General features: G+C 40.0%; 1 protein-coding gene across 2 annotated transcripts; it reads left to right on the top strand.

Moving 5' to 3' along the window:
* The first annotated feature begins 3,461 nt into the window (after positions 1-3,461).
* Positions 3,462-16,328, top strand: SPO11 (SPO11 initiator of meiotic double strand breaks). Of its 2 annotated transcripts, XM_060032647.1 has the most exons (13): positions 3,462-3,592; positions 5,423-5,536; positions 6,840-6,928; positions 7,345-7,411; positions 7,700-7,808; positions 8,152-8,235; positions 8,953-8,989; positions 9,281-9,390; positions 11,684-11,783; positions 12,198-12,235; positions 13,151-13,227; positions 15,401-15,512; positions 16,209-16,328. In XM_060032647.1, exons 1-13 carry the CDS (start codon positions 3,462-3,464, stop codon positions 16,326-16,328), a joined length of 1,188 nt encoding a protein of 395 aa, XP_059888630.1. The 2 variants fall into 2 exon arrangements, with proteins under 2 accessions (XP_059888630.1, XP_059888631.1); XM_060032648.1 differs by lacking the exon at positions 5,423-5,536.
* The last annotated feature ends 4,742 nt before the right edge of the window (positions 16,329-21,070 follow it).

Here is a 21,070-nt window from a genome sequence, read left to right as displayed (position 1 = left end):
TCATTCATTCATTCAACAAACACAACTGAGTGAGTACCTTCCGTGTGCCAGGCACAGGAGAACTGGGGCCACTGCCTGAGCTCAGCCCCTGCTCTCCTGGGAAGAGAAAGGAGGGCATGTCGAGACAAGGGGAAAACAGGGGTCAAGACTTAGGGGCAGTGCAGGGAGAGGTCCAGACCAGATCTGAAGGACACAGGAGAATTAGCCAGGTTGGATCTAGGGAGGGAGGGCGGAGAGGTGGGAGAGAAAAAAGGACAAAGCATTCCAAGCTGTTAAGGGAAGAGCAAGTGCAAAGGCCCTCAGGGCAAGAAGGACTAATTCCAGGCTCAGAAGGATCACAGAGTCCCAAGCAGGACAAATGGAGGTGGGGTAGCGCGTGGCTGCAGCTGGGCGAGGGTTTCTTTCATTTTTACTTCATACCTTCTGAATTAAGTAAATATTTTATGGAAGTATGTGTCATTCTTATAATTTTTTAAAAGTTAATAAAACATGTACAAAACACCTGATAAAGCCCCAAGAAGTAAAGAAATTATGATAGCATTTTCTCTACTCTTTTCCTCTCAAGAATTCTACAACATGTTAAAATTCATTCACATTTGCTTAAAAAAAAAAAAACACTTAAAAAAAAATCTCACAAGCACAGCATCCTCTCCCGTCTGGTTTGCTGGAAGGGCCGCCCCATCCTTCCCCACCTCCTTTCCCTTTTTTGGTGTCTTAGACATGGAAACGATAATTGCACCTAATTTCAACGATGCTCTTTCCAACCCTCATGGAGGCTCTGGCCCTCAAACAAGTTTCTAAGTGACAGGCTGAGCTTGGAGGAAAGACCCACTAATAAGGTTTGGGGAAAAGCTTTTGATTTTCCCAACGGAATGCAGTTTTAACACAATCTGGGGAGTCCCCCCACACCCTGTCCCTGTGTGAGCACAGCCGGCCAGTAGGAAGAAAGAACTTGGTACTGGGACTGCCCTGCCAAGTGGTATCTGCAAGTTTCCCCTGCAATCTGTTGCTAGGGGTGGAATCTGTTTTTCTGGTTTCCTCTCAGCCCGGGGCTAGGCTTCACTTTGATGTGAAGGAGGTGCACGGTGTACATGCGAGTTACCTGAGTGGAGGTGGAGACCTGAGGGCAAGGCTGCAGCTGCCTGGGAGGAGGGCTAAGGCCTCCCCCTTTGGTCTGCGCAGTGGGAACCCCAGCGAGGCCCTTTCAAGTCTGCACCTTGCAGTTTCTCCCCACAGGAAGGCCAGCTTTATTATGGGTTTGTTCCCTTCACTGTTTTGAACCCCTCCCTGGGCCCCCGCCCAGCTCAGGACCTTGCATTTCATGTCAGGTCTAGTGAGGCCGCTGGCTCCTGGCTGAGTGTAGCACTACGTGATACAGAAGGGTCTGCCCTCCTGAGAGACAGAGATCAGTGGTCAGATGGTTTCTGTCCCAGGAGAGAGGTGCCTCCCAGCAGACAAGCCTCAATGGTGTCATTGACTCAGCCTCTCCCTTCAAAGGCCTTTTATTTGTTTATTTCTCACGGAGAACCCACCTGCTGCAATGCCTTCATCTGAAAGATGAAAAAGCTGAGGCCCGAGGGGTAATTCCACCACCAAAGAAACCCCCGCAAAATTATGATGCATTCCCGGGCAGACCCTCAGTGGTGCCTCATAATCTAGCGGTAAGAGCTCCGCTGGGGAGTCAAGGTTTACCTTCCAGCTCCGTCGCCGACCACAATGCAATCTTGCCCAAACTGCTCAGCCTCTCCAAGCCTCAGTTTCTTCACCTGTGAAATGGGGAGAATAATTTTTACAGCTTAGGGTTGTTGATTTAAGTCACCCCGCCAATTTAATTATGTAAGTGTTCACCTATTTCTCCTCAATTCCCCCCTCCCCCTAGACTGTGAGTCCCCTAAAGGCAAGGACTCTGGCCACCTTGCTCACAGACGTGATCTCAATAACTACAACTGCCTAGTGCAGGGTAGGCGGTGAGGAAGTATTTGTGTTGATAATAACGAAGGCCCTCAGCGCCGGGCTCAGCACAGACACTCATCATTATGAACAGAGGGAGTTTGTTATTTATGATGGGAAAGCAGGTTTTGTTTCAACGCTATCAAATCACCAGGAACTGAGGGAACAAAACAGCTCTCTGGAGAGGGCCTGATGTCAGGTGGCTCTTCTGGGGCAAAGCCCCCAGGACCCCATCCATGAAGGACCTGCCAACACAGGCTTCAGAGCCACCTTGCTCCAGGGCCTCTCCCCGCTGTCCTCTCTCTCAAAGAAATTGTCCCCCAGAGGCAGGACTCCTTCCCCGGGGCTTCAGAATTCCTATCTTCTGCTCTAGAAGACAGCAGGGGTAAAGGCTCAAATCACCAAACCTGCAAGGGCAGGGTTGCTAGGTTAAAATACTGGACAACTAGTTAAATTCGAATTTCGGATGAACAATGAAATAACTTTTTAGTAAAAGTATGTCCCAAAGATTGCATGGAACCTGGTTATCCTTAAAAAAAGTATTCACTGTTTATCTGAAATTCAATTGTAACTGAGGGTCCTGTATTATAATTTGCTAAATCGGACAAGCCAACAAAGTGATGGAGCTGGGATGTTAACCCAGGCCTGCCTGAGCTTGTGGACCTCACTTTCTCCTCTCCTGCAAAATCCCCATGATCATATTAGGAAACTCTTGGCGTGGTTATGAGAATTAAAAGAGAGAGGCTGAGTGAAATGGGCTTTTAAGCCCTCAACTACTTCATAAATGTTGGCAAGGGCAGGAATTTTGTTTGCCTGGATCCTGAGATGAACCCAGTGCCTAGAGCTGTAACTGACACACAGTTGGACAGCCACGACTATTTGTTTCAGTGAAAAATCGCTGGTACTACTTTCCATAAATAGCCAAAAAAAAAAAAAAAAAAGACGTAAAACCATTTCAACGGGCTTCCCTGGTGGCGCAGTGGTGGAGAGTCCGCCTGCTCATGCGGGGGACATGGGTTCGTGCTCTGGTGTGGGAAGATCCCACACGCCGCGGAGCAGCTGGGCTCGTGAGCCATGGCCGCTGTGCCTGCGCGTCCGGAGCCTGTGCTCCGCAACGGGAGAGGCCGCAGCGGTGAGAAAAAAAAAAAAACATTTCCAGGTCCCAAATCTAGGTCCCACATTCCAAGCATACCCTTCTGGCCCGTTATGCTGGTCCCCATTCCTGCCAGACGGCGCCCAGGCAACAGTCCCTCTCTCTCCCTCCCAGGTAGGATTGCGCCTGAGAGAGCCCCGAGCACGCATGCCTCACTCAATGGAGGTGCTATGCGCATGCGTTGGTCCAGGTCCGCCTGGGGAGGGGTGAGGAGTGCACATGCGCAGTCAGCCCTCTCCGGAAAGCGCGGGAAAGGAGCTCCGTCTTTTCCTGGAAGTGCTCTGTGGGTGCGGGGAAGGGCGCTATCCGGCCAAGTCAAGTTCCTGCTTTTGGACTCTTTCACTGCCAGGCGGTCCTCATGGCCTTTGCACCCAGAGGTCCTGAGGCCTCGTTCTTCCAGGTTTTGGACCAGCACAGGGCTTCCCTGCTGGCCGCCCTGAGGAAAGGCGGTGGGGAGCCCGCTGGCGGGGGGACGCGCCTGGCCACTAGGTATGAGGGCGCCTTCTGGGGCGCAGACACCGGGACTTGGCGCAAAGCTTCCTCGGTGCAGCCGGGCTTGAGGTGTTCTGTGGGGAAATGCTGGGCCCCCTTCCCGTCTCCCACTGTGGCGGCCACAGGGTGAAGCCTGTTGGGCCCGCCAACCCTGAACCCCGAGAAAGGCCCTTGTTTAGCGACCCCCTTTCTCTGCTGTTAACTTATTTTGAACTCAGAAAGCCTGGTGACAGACCCCCCTCCCCCCATGTCTTCTAGAATGTTCCCCCTCTAGAACGGTCCAGGAGCATCTCCACAGCTGGGTTCACGAGTTTCTTGAAATCCTAACAGTTTGGGGGAGTTTAGGGCACAGTTTGGCCTTGTGTTTGTTTAAAAAAAAAAAAAGTGTAAAAATTTAACTTTAGAAGTTTTCAGGCTTTTTTTTTTTTGGAAGAGGGGAAAATCAGTGTTGTGAGTTCTCAATAAGTGTGTTTTATCAAAATGAACAAGGAAGTCAACACATTTTAAATGGTTTCTAGTGAGACAATGGGGTTTTTGACTTCGAAGTGAAGAGAATGTACACTTCTTGAAATCGATTAGAGCAGTTAGAGGTTAGCTCAGAGTGCGGTGCTGATAACATCAGTTACGGGATCTCCAGCTGCCCAGCTTAGAGTTAACTACGAAATTATGTTTACATTATTCACCACTTTTACTTGAAATGCTCTGTTGTTCTGCTTCCTTGATCTGCTTTTCCCATTTATCAGCAAACTTCTTCACTTAAACAAATTACTGCCTTTTACTTTTAAGCCCAAACCAACTACCAAAAAACCAAAAAGCCGGAAAAACCCACAAAAATTTTTTTACAATAGGATTTAGTTTAAGGGAGAATTGAGAGTAAAGGAAAGAAAGGGATGGAAGTCCCTTTTTACATTTCAGATGTAAATCTGGTTGTTTTAAAGTTGGTCATAATGTTATCGTGACTTTTTTTTTCCAGGCTGGAAAAATGAGATATTTGAATCAGGTTTTGCATCCTGTTATTAGAAAATATGGAATGTTTTAAAATTTATTTTCTGATACATGCATTTTCCATGAAAACGCTGATGTTTCTGTGGAAATTAGAACACTACATTTTGTGCATTTTCTAGATTTAATATGAGTTCCCTTCCTAGGCAATATTCTTACGGTGTTTATAACAGAATAACATTTTTTGAAGCTGATGGCTTGTGAAATTAAAAGTCAGCTGACAGAAAACTGGGCTAAGTCTTAATAATTTTCTGTGGTGTAGTAGTTGCCAAGTCCCTTTATGGTAGTGATTAAACTTTTTTCTTTTTGTGTCACTAAAATTCAAAAGGGCTGATTTATGGCATGAGATCAATTAAGGTAACGTGCTACAGCACGAAGTTTTTCTTTTGAAATATTTTCGCTTTGCATTTTGGGGAAATTAAAGCAAGTATTACATCAATTTTAATTAAAAGATTTATCAGTAGTATTTCAAGTCAATGATTTTGTATTTAAAGTAGGTTGATACGAAGAGTAGATAAAAATATATTTATAAATTGCCTAGTCATTAATTTAAAAGGGAGATATTACTTCAATTGGTAATTGAGAAGTAAAATTACAAGCAAATGAAATTTCTCTGTAATTCACCACTATAAATACAGTTGTGGTTTTAATGCATTACTGTTCTAAAAATTTAGTGGGAGAGAATATTATTGACATGTATCACCTAGTCTTAAAAAACAACCAATGAAACTAAAAATTACTTTAATATTGACCTGGGGAAATGTTACATACTGTAAAGGTCTAATTTAGAATTAAGACTGAATCATGGTGTATTTATTGTTTCAGTTCTGAGGTTCTTGCAGCTATAGAAAATGTTATCCAAGACATAATCACAAGCTTGGCAAGAAATGAAGCACCTGCATTCACAATAGACAACAGATCAAGCTGGGAAAATATAAAGTGGGCATTTTGCATTTTTTACTTTTAAATGCAGTATCTATGTCATTATTTGAGTTTGAGTTCGAGTTCTAGTTGGATTTAATTCTTTTTATTGCCTTTACCTTGCCAAAAAGATCTAAGGAAGTTTACAAAATACATACCATACAGGCAGGTTTTATAAAGTAGAAGTAGGTGTGAAAGATAAGGCAAAGGGAAAACAATGCTAGGAACAAAAAGTGGAGCACCGAAAGGGGTTAGAATTCAAAATGCATATGATAAAGTCTCACAGTCCTGCTAAAAATAGGCTCCAGACTTGGATCTAAGCTTTCTAGCACTCAAAAGGGGGAAATAACACCAGTGGAATTCTCATCTATACTGCAAAAGCCAACCACTTGCTCAGGGGAGCTACAACCAGTCCTGATACTGAGACCAAAATAAACGTATCCTGAACATAGAGCATATTTTGATGGCTCTTGCCCCTAGCACATCTCCCCCTGCTAAGTCCTGTGTCCAAGAGGGTAAGATCAGCAAACAGCTTTATCAAAGTCCTGGAACCTAGTCACATAGTTTGTTGCTTTCAGATCGTCAGCCTGTAGACACTTACCACGTAATAATGAAAAACACTACAAGAATAGTCTTCACTAAGAGTTACAGAAACAGAATTAAAGTAATTTTAAGGCTCTTTAGGCACTAAGTATTCTTTTATGATCAATGTAATTAATGTAACTGTAAAGTTTTGAATCATTTTGCAAGCTGGATCTTGAAGCAACTGTCACCTGGCCTATTTGCCTGGTGCCTTCTGCCACCTTTAGGACAGGCTTGGCAGTTCAATTTAACAGCCTAGTATAAATTGTTATTTCATTTACTGTAACTTTGGGGGTAAATTAAACAAAACATTTCAAAACTTATTATTAAATTGAGTAAAATTATTAAGTAAACCAATGAATTAAATAAACCAATCAAGAAAATGAGCAAAATGCTAATAAAACTGTGAAATATTTGGTAATAGTTCACATACCCTAAATATCTTCCTGGGAAAGAAATACATACACACACACACACATCATAATTAAAGGTATTTAATTCATGTATTTTACACACTAGCTTTTAGTGCCTCTGTATGTTGCAAAGCTAATTACCTAATTACCACCTGGAATTATCTAAGCTTATAAACGAGATTATCATAATATAATATATCAGTGCTTACATTGAGAAGAAACGGGGATTTAAATGATGTTCGGAAGAGGACATTGAGTGTATATTGTTTGGTGTTCAAAAGTTAATTCTTTTTTATTCTATTCCCTTGCTTTAAACAAAATGACAGGTTTGAAGATTCTGTGGGTCTTCACATGGTATCTCATTGTACCACAAGAAAAATCAAAAGTGATTCACCAAAATCAGTTAAAACTTTTGGTAAATTAATCTTTCTTAGCTTTCTGTAGTAAAATAAATAATTTTGGTTACCTTCTGGGTTATAGTCTTTCCTAGCTAAATAATTTTACTTGTTCTTTAATAGGCCACCCTGTACTCGAAATAAATTTATAGAATTTTGCATTGTTAATAACCATGGAAGTATTATTGCAAAAGAAATTTTCAAGATGCATGATTCAGTGGAAAAGTATTCTCTCAATTTTGCTGTACATAGAGCAATTAATTTTATCTGATTCGTCAGGCAATTATTATTCTGTACTTAACACTTCTATTTTGGGAAGATAAATGTTGTAATATTGTGGAAAGTAACTGAGGACAGTTAAAATCCCTGATAGCAGTATGTTTTGAATTTGTAAGAAAGATGATGAGTAACTTGTTTATTGCATCTTATTTTCCAGCGCTAATTCTTAAAATATTGTCCATGATTTATAAATTAGTACAGAGCAACACTTACGCAACCAAGCGGTAAGTACATTGTGCTCATAAATTACTCTTTAGAATGCAGTGTGAGATTGAGTGGCATTAACTTTCATTATATGTTTTGAAAAGTTACATAAAACTAGGCTATGGGTCGTAAACTACTTCGCTAACATGTTGCCTTCATCCAGTTAAAGCTTTCTTCAATTAATACTCCAATACTTATATTCAAAGATTAATTAAACATATGTTTAATTAAATATTTTAATTAATTAAAATATATATTTTTAATTAAAATATGTTTAATTAAAATATATATTTTTAAATTTTTCATAGAGACATATATTACACCGACAGCCAACTCTTTGGTAACCAGACTGTTGTGGACAATATTATCAATGATATTTCCTGTATGTTAAAAGTGCCGAGGAGAAGTCTGCATATAGTAAGTAGCATTTAATACAAAACATTTTAAGACAAAACATACAAAAGTTGTAATAGAAGAATAAATGTAATCTGTGCCTTCTTTCCATATTTTTGATACTACGTTTTTCTCACTATGAATTTAAATAATCTATTCTCATTGTATTCCCTTGGATAAATGAACCAAGACAGATGAATTATCAAATATTTTTCATTTCTAAATGCTCTTACACATTTTCTCCTTTATTTCTTAAATTCCAGTCTGGGCCAAAATACATATAATTAAGAGGTGAACATGAGAAGGGACTTAGAGGCATAAAGTAAACTCAAGAGAGAGGTTTCAGATATGTCTATTATTTTTTCAGTTATCTACATCAAAAGGTTTAATTGCTGGCGATTTAAGGTATATCGAGGAAGACGGCACCAAGGTGAATTGTGCATGTGCAACAGTAAGCATCATTAATGTTTTCACGTGTTTTAACTCCATTTCAGATCGTTTGTTTTTGAAATGCATTTTATTTACTGCCTTGTTACGTAGTTTGGAGCTTAAGATTTTAGAATAAAATCGATGAATATGTATATGCTGTACTGGGTTGTACATTACATAGTTTCAAAACATGCCACTTGCCAAATGTCATATTGAAAGAAACAAACGTACACATTCCTTTTTAAAATGCACTGTTGTTTTCAGGTAGAGTGTGACCTGACCATTTTAGCATGGTTATTTATGTAATCTTCATGAAATTCTCTGGTTCTGAAATTAATGTGTGTTACTAAACTATTTGTTAGGCTTGGTACGTAGAAAGCCCCCAGTACTAAACTAGCACAGAAGTTTGGAAAGGGCCAGCTCACCATTTTGGAAAGAGGAGAATGACACCTAGGAGATCCTGCATAAGGAAGTCTTTCCTTCATCTGTTTCTGCTTTTTAAGCCACATATCTATAAAATTTCCAAGAAATTCTCACCTTCTGGGAAGTAGTTTAGGTCATATGTCAGTTTTCTTACTGAACAGTAAATCTGTGTCCTGCTGTGTTTTTACTGAGGCATAGACCTCTGATAACAGGTGTATTTTTTTAATGAAAATATAGGATTTTTGTGATAAATTTTTAAATGTCGTTAAACTTGCTATTTATTTAAAATAAAAACTGTCTTGTTTTGTTAACTTAGGCTGTTGCTGTGCCATCTAATATTCAAGGAATTCAGAGTATCCTTTGGGAAAACTATTTAAACGTCTAGAATGTTCATTCATCCATGACTTTGATAAATCAAGCCTTCATAATGTGTAACCAACAAGCCAAACCCTGTAGTGGTCAAGATGGGCACACCATGGTCCCTTTTTAAAGATCCTTTTAGGAGCTCACCATCTAGTAGGAGAGACAGATATCTAAATACTGTGTGTGAATAGATATCTGTTTACCTTCAAATATAACCGTTATTTAGTTAGTGGTTAAATTGAAATACGCATGCCTTAAATTTATCAGCCTTAACTTCACAGATTTAATTACAGATGCAAAATTTCTATTAATTGTAGAAAAAGATGCGACATTTCAGCGGCTCCTAGATGACAGTTTTTGCACCAAAATGTCTCCGTGCATCATGGTTACGGTACATTATCTACCTTTACCACAATTCCAAAACTAACACACTACATCGGTGATCGGTAAGAGGGGTTTATAACATCATCCATAAGCTTGGACAGCATTCCGTTATCAATATGATGCATCCTTTGGGATTATAGAACAAGAATTTCCAAGGTGTTTATTTAACCATCCTCAAATCTGACTGAAATCAAATAACGCCCCCCAGGAGGCATCCTGATATAGTGTAAATATCACGTGCTTACAAAAGTGGATTGGTGAGAAAGGAAGTGACGGATTAGTGCGGCAGCGTCGTCAGTTAGACGAAGAACATCATAACGGGATTTGGGGAGCCTGTCCAGAGGCTCTCAGGTGGTTGCCTGGGTGGAAGGATGCCAGGGGAATGATTAAGGAGAAAGGGCTTAAGCAAAGGGCATTTCCAAGGCAAATCCAAAAGGACGTGGTGACCACGGGATGAGGGGAAGGAGTCAAAATGACTCTGGTGTGTGGAACTTCACCATGATGTCACCGTCGATACTACAGGACAACTGGCGGGAAGGCTCAGCTCTTCGCGGCAGAAAGATGTTGCATGTAGTTTTAGAAATATGAATTTGAGACGATAGCAGGAAATCCTAGTGGCCTCTGCCCAGTTTGAAGTGAGGGGAGAACAGTTGAGATGGAAAATGCAGGCTGAGAGCTCATAAGTAATAAAGGCGCTACCTGAACCCCTGAAGTGATCTCTCAGCGGGGGTGTCCTGTGGCTCACGCTTTGGTCCAGTCCTCCTCCGCTTTCACACCTCCCTGGTGAGAGTGCATGCTTGCTGGGCTGATAGGAAGCCAAGCCACTACCGACAGAGAAAGCTGCCCGGGCCCCGGCCTCTGTTCAGCTGTTGGCATTTGAATCACGGCTGGTACTGGCGCATCAGAGACGCAAGTAAAGCTCGGCTCTCTGTCACATTTCTTTTTCTACCTTGTCTTTCCTCTTGTAGGCTGCCTCCTAGTCCTTGCCTACCTACGCGTTGGTGCTAGCGTGGTGTCCACTGATAATTGCTGTCCTTGCTATGGTGAAACACGCACGAGCACCTGGCCTGCAGTAGCTGTCTCTACAGAGGGGAGCTGAGAACCGAGGGCCAGGCTAGGAAGGAGCCTTCGGTACTCCTCTGTGGTGTCCTCTACCACATACATGTGTAGTCGTTCCCAAAGGAAAAAATTCAAATATACTAGCATTCACTAAGTGCTCATGGTGTGCCAGGAGCTCTGCCGGGCACTGGATACAGTAAGGGTTCCCATTTTAGTGCTGTTTTTCACATATCAACGTGTAAAGTCTCTCCAACCTTGTGAGGTAGGTATTATTATCATCCCCATTTTAACAATAGGACAATGGGACCCAGGAAGGTATTTTACCACAATCTTAAGGCTGGTCAAAACTAGGACTGGGTTTTAGGCAGTTCAGCTCCACGTCACTCTAGTCCCATAACTGTGTGGCAGGCATATTTATCCCAATTTTATAAATAAAACCACGGCCTAAAGACACCAAGAAACCAACCCAACTTTACCCGCTAATGATTGGCGGAGAGGGAGTTCAAACTCAGAGCGCTCGCGTGGAAAGCCCATTCTTCTCTCTGCCTGCTTTCTTCTCTGCTCCATGTTTCATTTGGTTTTCTGCTTTTTTCTCCTAACACTGTTGTAAAGCTCTTTCAATTACTTTTCCACATAATTATTGTTTTAATGACTTCATAATACTCTTCCGCTGCTTAGGTTTATTAAATTCTGAATGTAAGCCAGGTACTCTTTTAAATGCTTTATAATTGTTAAATAATTGAATTCCTATAGTAATTTTATAAGGTGTTAAGAAGCCCCAACTTCAGAGAGTCTTCGTGACTCAGGTTCATGCTGCTGAGAAGTGGCAGAGCCAGATGCCAGCCCAGGCTGTCTGGCCCCAAAGCTGGTGCATATCACCACTGTGCTCTGCTGCCTCTCCATGTCCCTGTTGTGAGATAGTTTGGCTATTTATCATAGTTTCTGTCCTGTCAAATAACCCTGCAGTGGACATCTTTATGTATGTCAGATTTTTCTTATCTCTGTTTCTGCTGAAATATTTCCTTAGGATTATTTTCTAGGACTGGGATAATTGTCAAAGGTATGAAGTTATGTGGGCTTTTTCACCCTGTTGTATATAGTGTACATTTTTTCACAGTCAAAACCAGTCTTCCATCACCTGAAATTTAAGGTGAGGGGATCTAACTTTTAAGTTATTAACAAAATAGGAATATAGTTTTATCAGTTCCATTCTACTAAATGATTTCAATACTTGCTTTTAGGGAAAGGGAGTACCTGATCTGAACACAAGACTTTTAGTCAAGAAGCTGTGGGATACATTTCACATTCCTATTTTCACTCTTGTAGATGCTGATCCACATGGTAATTGATTGTTGGACTATTTGAAACAATAGTCATGATAAATCATGTCTGTAGTTGTCTTTTTCTGCTCATAGAACACTTTCATAAAATATTCTGGGACTTCCCTGACCATCCAGTGGTTAAGGCTCTGCACTTGCACTTCAGTGGGCACAGGTTCAATCCCTGATTGGGGAGCTAAGATCCCACATGCCGTGCAGCGTGGCTGAAAAAAAAAAATTAAAAGAATATGATTATTAGATTAAAATGAGTGACTAATCATTTGGGGCAACTTATCGCTGTTTTTACTGTATTAAACTGAACCATAAATTTTCCATTGGTAATGTCCACAAAAATAAAAATTGCAGATGTTAGGTATAATTATCTAGCCTATAGTATGCAAGAAGACTAATTTTAAAGTTAACTTTCTTTTAACAGGCATAGAAATAATGTGTATCTATAAGTATGGATCTATGGTAAGTATAGAAAAATATTTTTCCTTTTTCACTATTGAGATATTTTATATTCACTGAAGTGATTTCTGCATTTACTTATCAACCCCTAGTAAGCTAAGGGCCCCCAAAATGTACCAGGGAAGCTACTGTCCTAAGTCTAGGGCCAGTCTATTTCAGACCTGTGATTCCAGCTTCCAACATGACCAGTGTGACTGCAGATGACAGAGTGGGATTACCTGTGGGCAAGAGGCATTAATTATCCTCCACTTTCTTGGCCTGCTGAAGTAACTGTGGGCCCTCAGCATAGCAACACTGATCACCAGTTATACCCTGAAAATATAGAGCCTTGAATTCTGACTTTTCCAATTCCAACCATAAGGAGAAATGAGAAGATCACCAAACCTCACCACTGGAGACTGCAACTACCACACATCAATGGTTGTCAAAAATGTGGTCCTGGACATCAGCATCACCTGGGAACTTGTTAGAAATGCAAATCTCAATCCCCATCCAGACCTCCTGAGTCTGGATTTCCAAGGGTGGGCACTCCAAGTGATTCTGACACATGGTGAAGTTTGGGAACCATTGGTGTACACCTTGAGTGTCCTGATGTACATGTTTATAGCAGATGAAAAGGATGGTGGAGCAAGGTGTTAAGGTATGGAATCAACGAACCACAGTAAATGCAGGTCAGAGGGGTCATCTGTAGTTTTACTTTATAGAAAACCAATACAGAAATACTACAGAGCAGTTTTAAAACCTCCACTGAAAGTCAAGTTTGGCTAAGCCCCTGGTGATTTTCTTAACTTCTGTGGCCTCTGGGGGTGTGAAGTCTTCAGTACTGGTCCTTCCTAATAAGTTAAAAAATTGGCTGCAAAAACACGTATGCTAGTTCTCTGCATACCTTAGCTAATACACTTCTGCTCTCTATTTTAGGCTATGTCTTTTGAAGCCCATAATCTCACAGTTCCAGCTATTAGATGGCTTGGTCTCCTCCCTTCTGATATCAAAAGGTTAGGCGGTTAGCAGAAGTAGGATATTTTAAATGATGATTCATTGTAATATGTAACACTCAGCCTAAAAAGTCACTACCAGGGAAAGCACTTAACGGTTTTTACTTACCGTGTTCCCAATGACTTGGGATTATATAATTATGAATTACATTTATCCATGTTTCTGTTTCAGCTGCTAAAATACTTAAATATATTTGGTTAATTGAACCTTTAGCTAGCTAGAAGACATTTTTTGTTTTACCTTTATGGTTAAAGTGTTTAGTAATTTTGTTTATACTTAGACAGTATGAAGACATTGAATCTAGTTAAATGGTAATCATGACAACACCATTTGCCGTATGAATTAACTTTATCATAGATTTAAAATTTTAACTTCATTTAAAAATCTCATTTTAAGATTAAAGTTGGGAACTCTAAATTTTGTCATTTTTATTATCTATATGTTCATTATAGAAAAAGTATCATTAAGTAACAAGATAAAAGTCACCTACAGATGAACAGCTTTACCCCTGTTGATTATTTGCCGTGCCTTGCCATAGCTTCTTCCAAAAGAATGGAGTCATACTCTATTTTGTAGTCTGCTTTTCTCACATAACACAATGTGATCGCTTTTCCTTATCAATAAATACATTCCTAAGACCTCATTTGAATGTCTTCTGCTGAGTTCCAACTCTGAGTGTGTTTATTCAGTCAGCCCCTTCCAGCTGAAAGTTTGGGTGGTTTCCACGTCTCTGTTCCAGTGGATAGTGCTTTGATGGACCATCTTGTAACTAAATCTTTGCCCCGTATCCTTAATTAGTCCCATAGGCCGAATTCCCAGAATTGCTGGGTCAAAGGGTATGCACATTTTTAAGGCTTTGACTGCCCTCCGGATAGGTTAATTATTTTGTTTTCCCTGGAGAGTAAGAGCCCATCTGTCCTTCAGCATGAGACGTTATCACTTTATTCATCTCTGCTATTGTGATATTTTAAAATATTTTATCGTTTTAATTAGCCAGTGAGAATGAAATTAAACATTTATTGGATTTCTTTAAGCGGTGAGCAAACCGTGGTAACAGGTGCTTATTTTATAAATATGGAATAGGAACAGGTTTTGGGTAATCACTGCTTCTAACAAAATGAGGGCACCAGAGAAAACATTCCGTTTTCGATTTTTGAATGTTTTCGCTCTAGTGAATCAAAGTTTTGTCAATTTAGTGTGTATGTCATGGTCAGAAGCCCTTGGGGGTCGTCTGTTCGTAGGAATATCATTTCTAACACAACCTTAGGACAGAGGATCTGATTACTGAGGTGGAAAACTTGAAGAAACTCTAGCTGCATCTCATAAATTCCAGCAGTGCCCTCAAAAGCCACTCTAAATAAATGTACAATCAAAGAAAAAAGTATGATAGCAACACAAACATGGCTTCAAGGGAAACCCTCGCGGCCTCCCTTTCAATCAGATTGTCATCCTATTCAGGAGCTGCCGCTGGCAAATGGTCATAATTATGGGGACATTGAAGAAGACTGTTTGAAACTGGAGCTCTCCTGAGAAATCCAGGATTTGTGACTTCAAAAAGCAGTTCACAACATAAATCCTGGACCTCTCATGTTCTATTTTTAAAACACATACCAAGATAAAATTACAATCTACTTTTTAAAAGTGTAAAACTAAATAGATGTGTGTATGTCTGTGTGCATGCATGAATGCATAAGTGAAAATTGATAGACTAACTTCTTCGGCCCAGAAAATTCTCAATGAATTACAGAGAATTAAGTATTCAGTGGAACCCAAAATCCCACAGTGGATCTTGCTGCTGGCCACACATACTGGCGCTCACTGCTTCAAAACTGTGGTGCTCTGGGGGCTGCCTTGGTGTTGATACACATGATGTTAGTGTTCTCGGCATTTGTTTTATAACCAATGTCTGTCTTCCTGTCATCGTCCTGTGAGTGTGGCATGAAAGAAAACAACAACTTAAAACAGACTTCTGCTATGATCTTGAACATTTGCTGGTCTAAGACATGCCAGATCCCCCAAATTCTGTATTTAAAAGTGGATCTGTACTAATTTTCACATCTGTTATTTCTAAGTCTCTTGAAATAGTATGATAAATAAAAATGAAATATATGTGACCTTAAAGTTACAGGAGCACTTTGTTTTTACTGATTTCTTTCATCTATTTTTTTCCAGATTAAATATACCTAAAGGTACTTTAATTCCACTGACTAAACAGGACCAAATGAAACTTGACAGTGTCCTGAAGAGACCTTATATTACTTGCCAACCATTTTGGAGAAAAGAAGTATGTTTCTTTCTAAAATTCAAATGTATGTTTTATTGCCTTTTACTTTAGCAGTGGCTATTTACATAATATTTTGGAACTATCCTTCTTGAATTTTTTTTTTTTTTGCGGTAAGTGGGCCTCTCACTGCTATGGCCTCTCCCGCTGCGGAGCACATGCTCCGGACGCGCAGGCCCAGCAGCCATGGCTCACGGGCCCAGCGGCTCCGCGGCATGTGGGATCCTCCCGGACCGGGGCGCGAACCCGTGTCCCCTGCATCGGCAGGCGGACTCCCAACCACTGCGCCACCAGGGAAGCCCCTTCTTGAATTTTTATATAACCAACAACTAACGTGTGTGTTGTTCAGCAGTAAATGGTTGTAGAAACATTGAATTGTGAATGCTAATAGATAAGATCAGCTGGGTGGAGCTGATCTAGTTTATCCTCATCATAGTTATATACCCATTGTCTATGGCTGTATCATAATTCATGGGGGAAAAAAGGAGAGAAGGAAATTATAAAGATCCCAGACCATTCCTAATTATTGAAGGAATCCATACTAATATTTTTAGCTGTAGCAGCTCCAGAATATTCCGGCTGACCTAAAGGTTATTGCCGATGGCTTTGGAGGATAAAACAAATCTAGATTTACCAGTTTGAGTTGACAGAACTGTAGCAAAGGACTCTGGTATGATTATATTTTACTTTTATTGACAGATGGAAATAATGGCAGACTCTAAAATGAAGGCAGAAATTCAAGCTTTGACCTTCCTATCATCAGATTATCTTTCCAGAGTGTACTTACCCAACAAATTAAAATTTGGAGGATGGATATAAAAATATATCAGAATATATCTTGTGATTGCAAGAGGCTTTTCATTAGTTTTGTTTTCAGCAGTGGATGCTGTTGTGGAAAGAACATATGGTCTTAATAAAATAATTTCCGTCAATTGTATTTTTTGTCCAAAAAATGCTGCACTCTAATTTTCTTCAGAAGGCTTTATTTTATCCTTCTCTGTAGAGACTAATTTCTATCCTATGTTCTAAAGTAAATCATAAAAGAATGTATGTTATTTTGACTTTTAAATTTTGTTTGAAAAAAATGTTTACACATGTCATCAAAGTCTGCAGAAATATTCTATTTACTTTCTACAATACAAGTAATGTTAAGGCATGGAGTATCTTATTAGTAACAAAAATAATAATAACCTAACTTTGAGAGGTTGCAAATGAATGATAGTGTCCAGCAGTTTCTTCTTAGTTATATTTTCCTTTGTCTTCATAGTATAAGGGTCATACCTCATTCATTTACTGTGAAATTAGTAATGTTTATTATGAATAAATATTTGGATTGATGTAGTCTTCAGTGCTTTGTTTTGATTTTGAGCATACTTTTTTTTTTAATAATATACTTATTTGAAAAATTTCCTCAGGGTTGTATCAGTTCTCACCCAAATTCAAGTCACCTGAATTCTTCTCTAGTCTAGGTTTAGAGAACAAAGAACTTGTTTTAAGATTAACAGAAACCTCAGGTTTTAATAAGGCCTTTCTATAACAGTAAAGATGTGATCTTTTCCTCTCATAAACTTATCTTAATTTTTCCAGAGATGAGTTTTATGATTTTATTCTGTACTTTCAATAAAGTTTTAACTGCACTGGAAAGTTTATTGTAATTGTAAGCAAGATTATGTATTTATAAGAGAAGTAAAGAAATGTTGGGTTAGTTTTTTATTGAGATAAATAATAATAATAGATGTTTCTGAGAACTTGTATATGCCAATCACTGCTTACACGTTATCTTATTTAATTCTCCCGAGAAGAGCCTTGTCAGGTCAGTAGTTACACTTAGAGTTTACAGGTGAGAACACTGAGGATGTTGCTTGTCCAAAGCCACACAGCCAGATGTAGGGGAATGGGGACAGTAACACTATCTACCTCAAGAGCAGGGCCGGGTGCAGGATATTTGGGGCCCAGTGCAAAAGGTAAGCGTAGGGTCCCTTGTTCAAGAGTTACTAAGAATTTCAAGATGACAGCAGCTGAGAATTAAACCGAGCATGGGGCCCTTCTCAGCCTGGTGCCCAGTGTGACTGCACAGGTAGCACAGCCAGGAAGCCAGCCCTGATCAAGAGGTAAATAAGGTCAAATATAATAATGAAAGAAAATACTTGTATAGCCCTTATTGTGTGCCAGGTATTTTTCTAGGTGCTTTATGAACATTAATTTCATTTTCACAGAAACCCTATGAGCTAGGTACCTTTCTTATCATCCCCATTTTACAGATGAAGAAACAAACATGCAGAGAGGTTAAGTAACTTTCCCAAGGTCACATAACTATCAAGCAGTGGAGGTGGGTCCTAATCCCAGAGACTCTGACTCCAGAGTTCATGCTGTAATCGCGATACTGGTACATGTAAAGTGCTTCACGTTTGGCCGGGCAGGCACACCACTCAGGAAGGGTCTACAATTTCTATTGTTGGCGAGGTGTCAAATCAAGGCTCCCTGATATCAAGCCTGTGATGTCAAGCTTGTTATGTTATATTCTCTAGTCACATCAGAACCAGGTATTTCATTCTGAGAACATTTCGGTAACTGTTAATTTGACTTACTTGCGAGACTATTGAAAATTCTAAAAACATTTTATAAATCTCAAGTTTTTCTTTGAATTTATGCCATACTCCCTCCCTTAACAGCTAATAATCATTGAATTTTGACAAGTTTTGCAAAGGAGAAAAATACTAACTTAGAAATATATGGTTAAGCCACAAAATGTCTGGGTTAGGATATACTGTCAAAATGGGAAGGAATAAAAAATTCTATAATAGTCATTAAAATTTGAAAATAAATTTGAAGAAGGCTTGCAGATACATTCAGTTTGGATAATTCATTTCAAGTTTATATTTGGAAATTTACTTAAAATAATTTTCATTTATTTGGGAAATGAAAATGGGAGGAGAGCAAAATGCACTGAGTTTGGCTTTGCTCCCTGTCTTTATCAGATGCAGCTGAAAAGTTAATGTTAGTAGCTATTTGGGACCCAGCTAGAATTCTCATTCTTAAGATTTGTTTCTAAAGAGTATTACTGTAAAATAGGCAGCTGTTTAAAATGGCAACTGACAACAGACATCCCCTCTACCATGTGTATTTATTATTTATTTGTTTATTTTTTATAGCTCACTTATTAGATTCAACACATAAAATAGTCAACTATAAAAGTTTCTAAATTCTTAATCTTATTTTCTGAATTTATCATGGACAGCTAACAATTTGAGGACTACACTGACTCCATTAGCTACACTTGGAGCAGCTCTATGCTATGTCACTTTTTTTTTGGGCGGTACGTGGGCCTCTCACTGCTGTGGCCTCTCCCATTGCGGAGCACAGGCTCAGGAAGCGCAGGCTCAGCGGCCATGGCTCACGGAGCATGTGGGATCCTCCCGGACCAGGGCACGAACCCGTGCCCCCTGCATCGGCAGGCGGACTCTCAACCACTGCGCCACCAGGGAAGCCCTATGTCGCATTTTGAGCCATTTCTTGAAGGAGCTTTCTAAGAAGTCTCTCATAATGAGTTTTAACCTATATAGATCTCTCCCTTCCTCTGAATCTCTCTTTCGGCTACGTTGGGTCTTCATTGCTGCACGCGGGCTTTCTCTAGTTGCAACAATCGGGGGCTACTCTTTGTTTCGGTGCTCGGGCTTCTCACTGCGGTGGCTTCTCTTGTTGAGGAGCATGGGCTCTAGGCGCGTGGGCTCAGTAGTTGCGGCTCGCGGGCTTAGTTGCTCTGTGGCACGTGGGATCTTCCTGGACCAGGGCTCGAACCTGTGTCCCCTGCATTGGCAGGCGGATTCTTAACCACTGTGCCACCAGGGAAGTCCCTGAATCTCTTTAGCATCTGCTAGTGTTAGAGGGTCTCCTGCAGAGGCGGGGGGTGGCTGTGTCTCACCGTGAGGACAAGGACACTGGCAGCAGAAGTTCTGGGAAGTACTCCTCGGCGTGAGCCCTCCCAGAGTCCGCCATTAGCCCCACCAAAGAGCCCGGGTAGGCTCCAGTCTCTACCATCTGTATTTATTTTTAATATTTCCATAATTTTAATCAAGAAAGAACATTTGGATTGGAGTCTGTTTATAATTAAAGTGAATAAAAACTGGTGCAACGAAAAGATGTTCAGAGAATCTTGGTTTTTTCCTTAAGGGTTCATAATCACCCTCGTAAAATAAAAGCTCTCGTAATATCTCCAGGTTTCTGGGAAATTTAACCGTCATCATTGATGATGCTGATTGATTTCAGAAGTCATGATTTCATGAAAAAAGAAACCCATATCGCACTTTCTACAAAATAGGCAAAAAACACTCCAGGATTTCTATCTATAACTTCCCTTAATGAATGTCTCAGTTGAACTGTTTGATGTAGATACCTGTTCAGTGGTGCTGAAAAGAATAGATGCTGTCAAAGCTAAGCCACAAGTACATGTATACTAAACAGTATTTTCAACAGGATGTTTTTGTAGTGAACTACTGAGAAACATTACATTTGTTTGGACTTCTGTTCACCATTTAAAGGTTATGTATCCCAAGAAAATCTTGTAAAAACAAGCCAAGGTCTCCCTCTGCTGGCAGAAGCTCTATGTTCTCTCAAATCCTTCCACTGTTTTGGATGGACATTTATTTAAAATATATTCGTCCCAAGAGGGAGGGGATAGGGGGATAATGTATGCATATGGCTGATTCACTTTGTTGTACAACAGAAACTAACACAGTATTGTGAAGCAATTATACTCCAATAAAGATCTATTAAAATATATGTATTCAAGTCCTTGTTTTCAGGAATGGGGTGGAAGAGTCTGGGACACAACAAGAGGTTGGGAAAACCATGAGGATTTCTGTGTGAGACTGAACACTTGTAGACAGGAGCCCATTTTGTATTGTCATCTTTGGATGCCCCCAATTCCTTGTAAAGCTACACTTAATGTGTGCTTCGTTGCAACCAAGCTATTTACAAAACCTTAAGACAACATATTAGGACTTTTTAATTAAAATAACAGAATTAAAGATCACTTCAAATGAAAAGGAACTGATACTAAAATTACAAACATTCAGTTTCTATTTACCTAGAAATGGAATATAAACTGTGTAGTCATTCATAAATACTCCCTTGTGTAAAAAACTGCAGAAGGGTATACTAATGTGAATAATAGCCATGACCAAAATTTAATTTTACTTTTTATTTTTAAAAATTTTCACCTAGACTTTTGGCTTAATAATCATACCCATGGATACAGATGGTTTTGATCCTCCTTTTTGTTTCTGAGGGAAAAAGTGAGGTGAAGCCACAGACTGCCATCTCTAAAGTCACATTTTGAGGGGCAGACTGCTTGCATCCCAATTGCACTTCTACTCACTGCCTCTGTAGCTGGGAGAAGTTACAACCTGGCCTTCATTTCATCAACTGTAAAATGGGGATAATAGTGATAATACCTAACCTATAGTGTCATTGTGAGAACAAGTGTGGGTTTGAAATAACACTCTTTAGAAAGAGTCAGGGAGTGTTACTGTTATATTTGGGTACACATGCTGCTACCATTG

This window comes from Delphinus delphis, chromosome 15 (genome assembly GCF_949987515.2).
Source record: "Delphinus delphis chromosome 15, mDelDel1.2, whole genome shotgun sequence".
In the NCBI taxonomy this organism is placed as follows: Eukaryota; Metazoa; Chordata; class Mammalia; order Artiodactyla; family Delphinidae; genus Delphinus; species Delphinus delphis.
This window is presented reverse-complemented; position numbering and strand designations above follow the sequence as displayed.

Excerpts from the sequence above, each read along its gene's own strand:
- SPO11 (XM_060032647.1), top strand. The coding sequence starts at position 3,462 with ATGGCCTTTGCACCCAGAGGTCCTGAGGCCTCGTTCTTCCAGGTTTTG. Across the intron at positions 5,537-6,839 it reads TCAAGCTGGGAAAATATAAA|GTTTGAAGATTCTGTGGGTC; the intron begins GTGGGCATTTTG and ends ACAAAATGACAG. Across the intron at positions 6,929-7,344 it reads AAAATCAGTTAAAACTTTTG|CGCTAATTCTTAAAATATTG; the intron begins GTAAATTAATCT and ends CTTATTTTCCAG.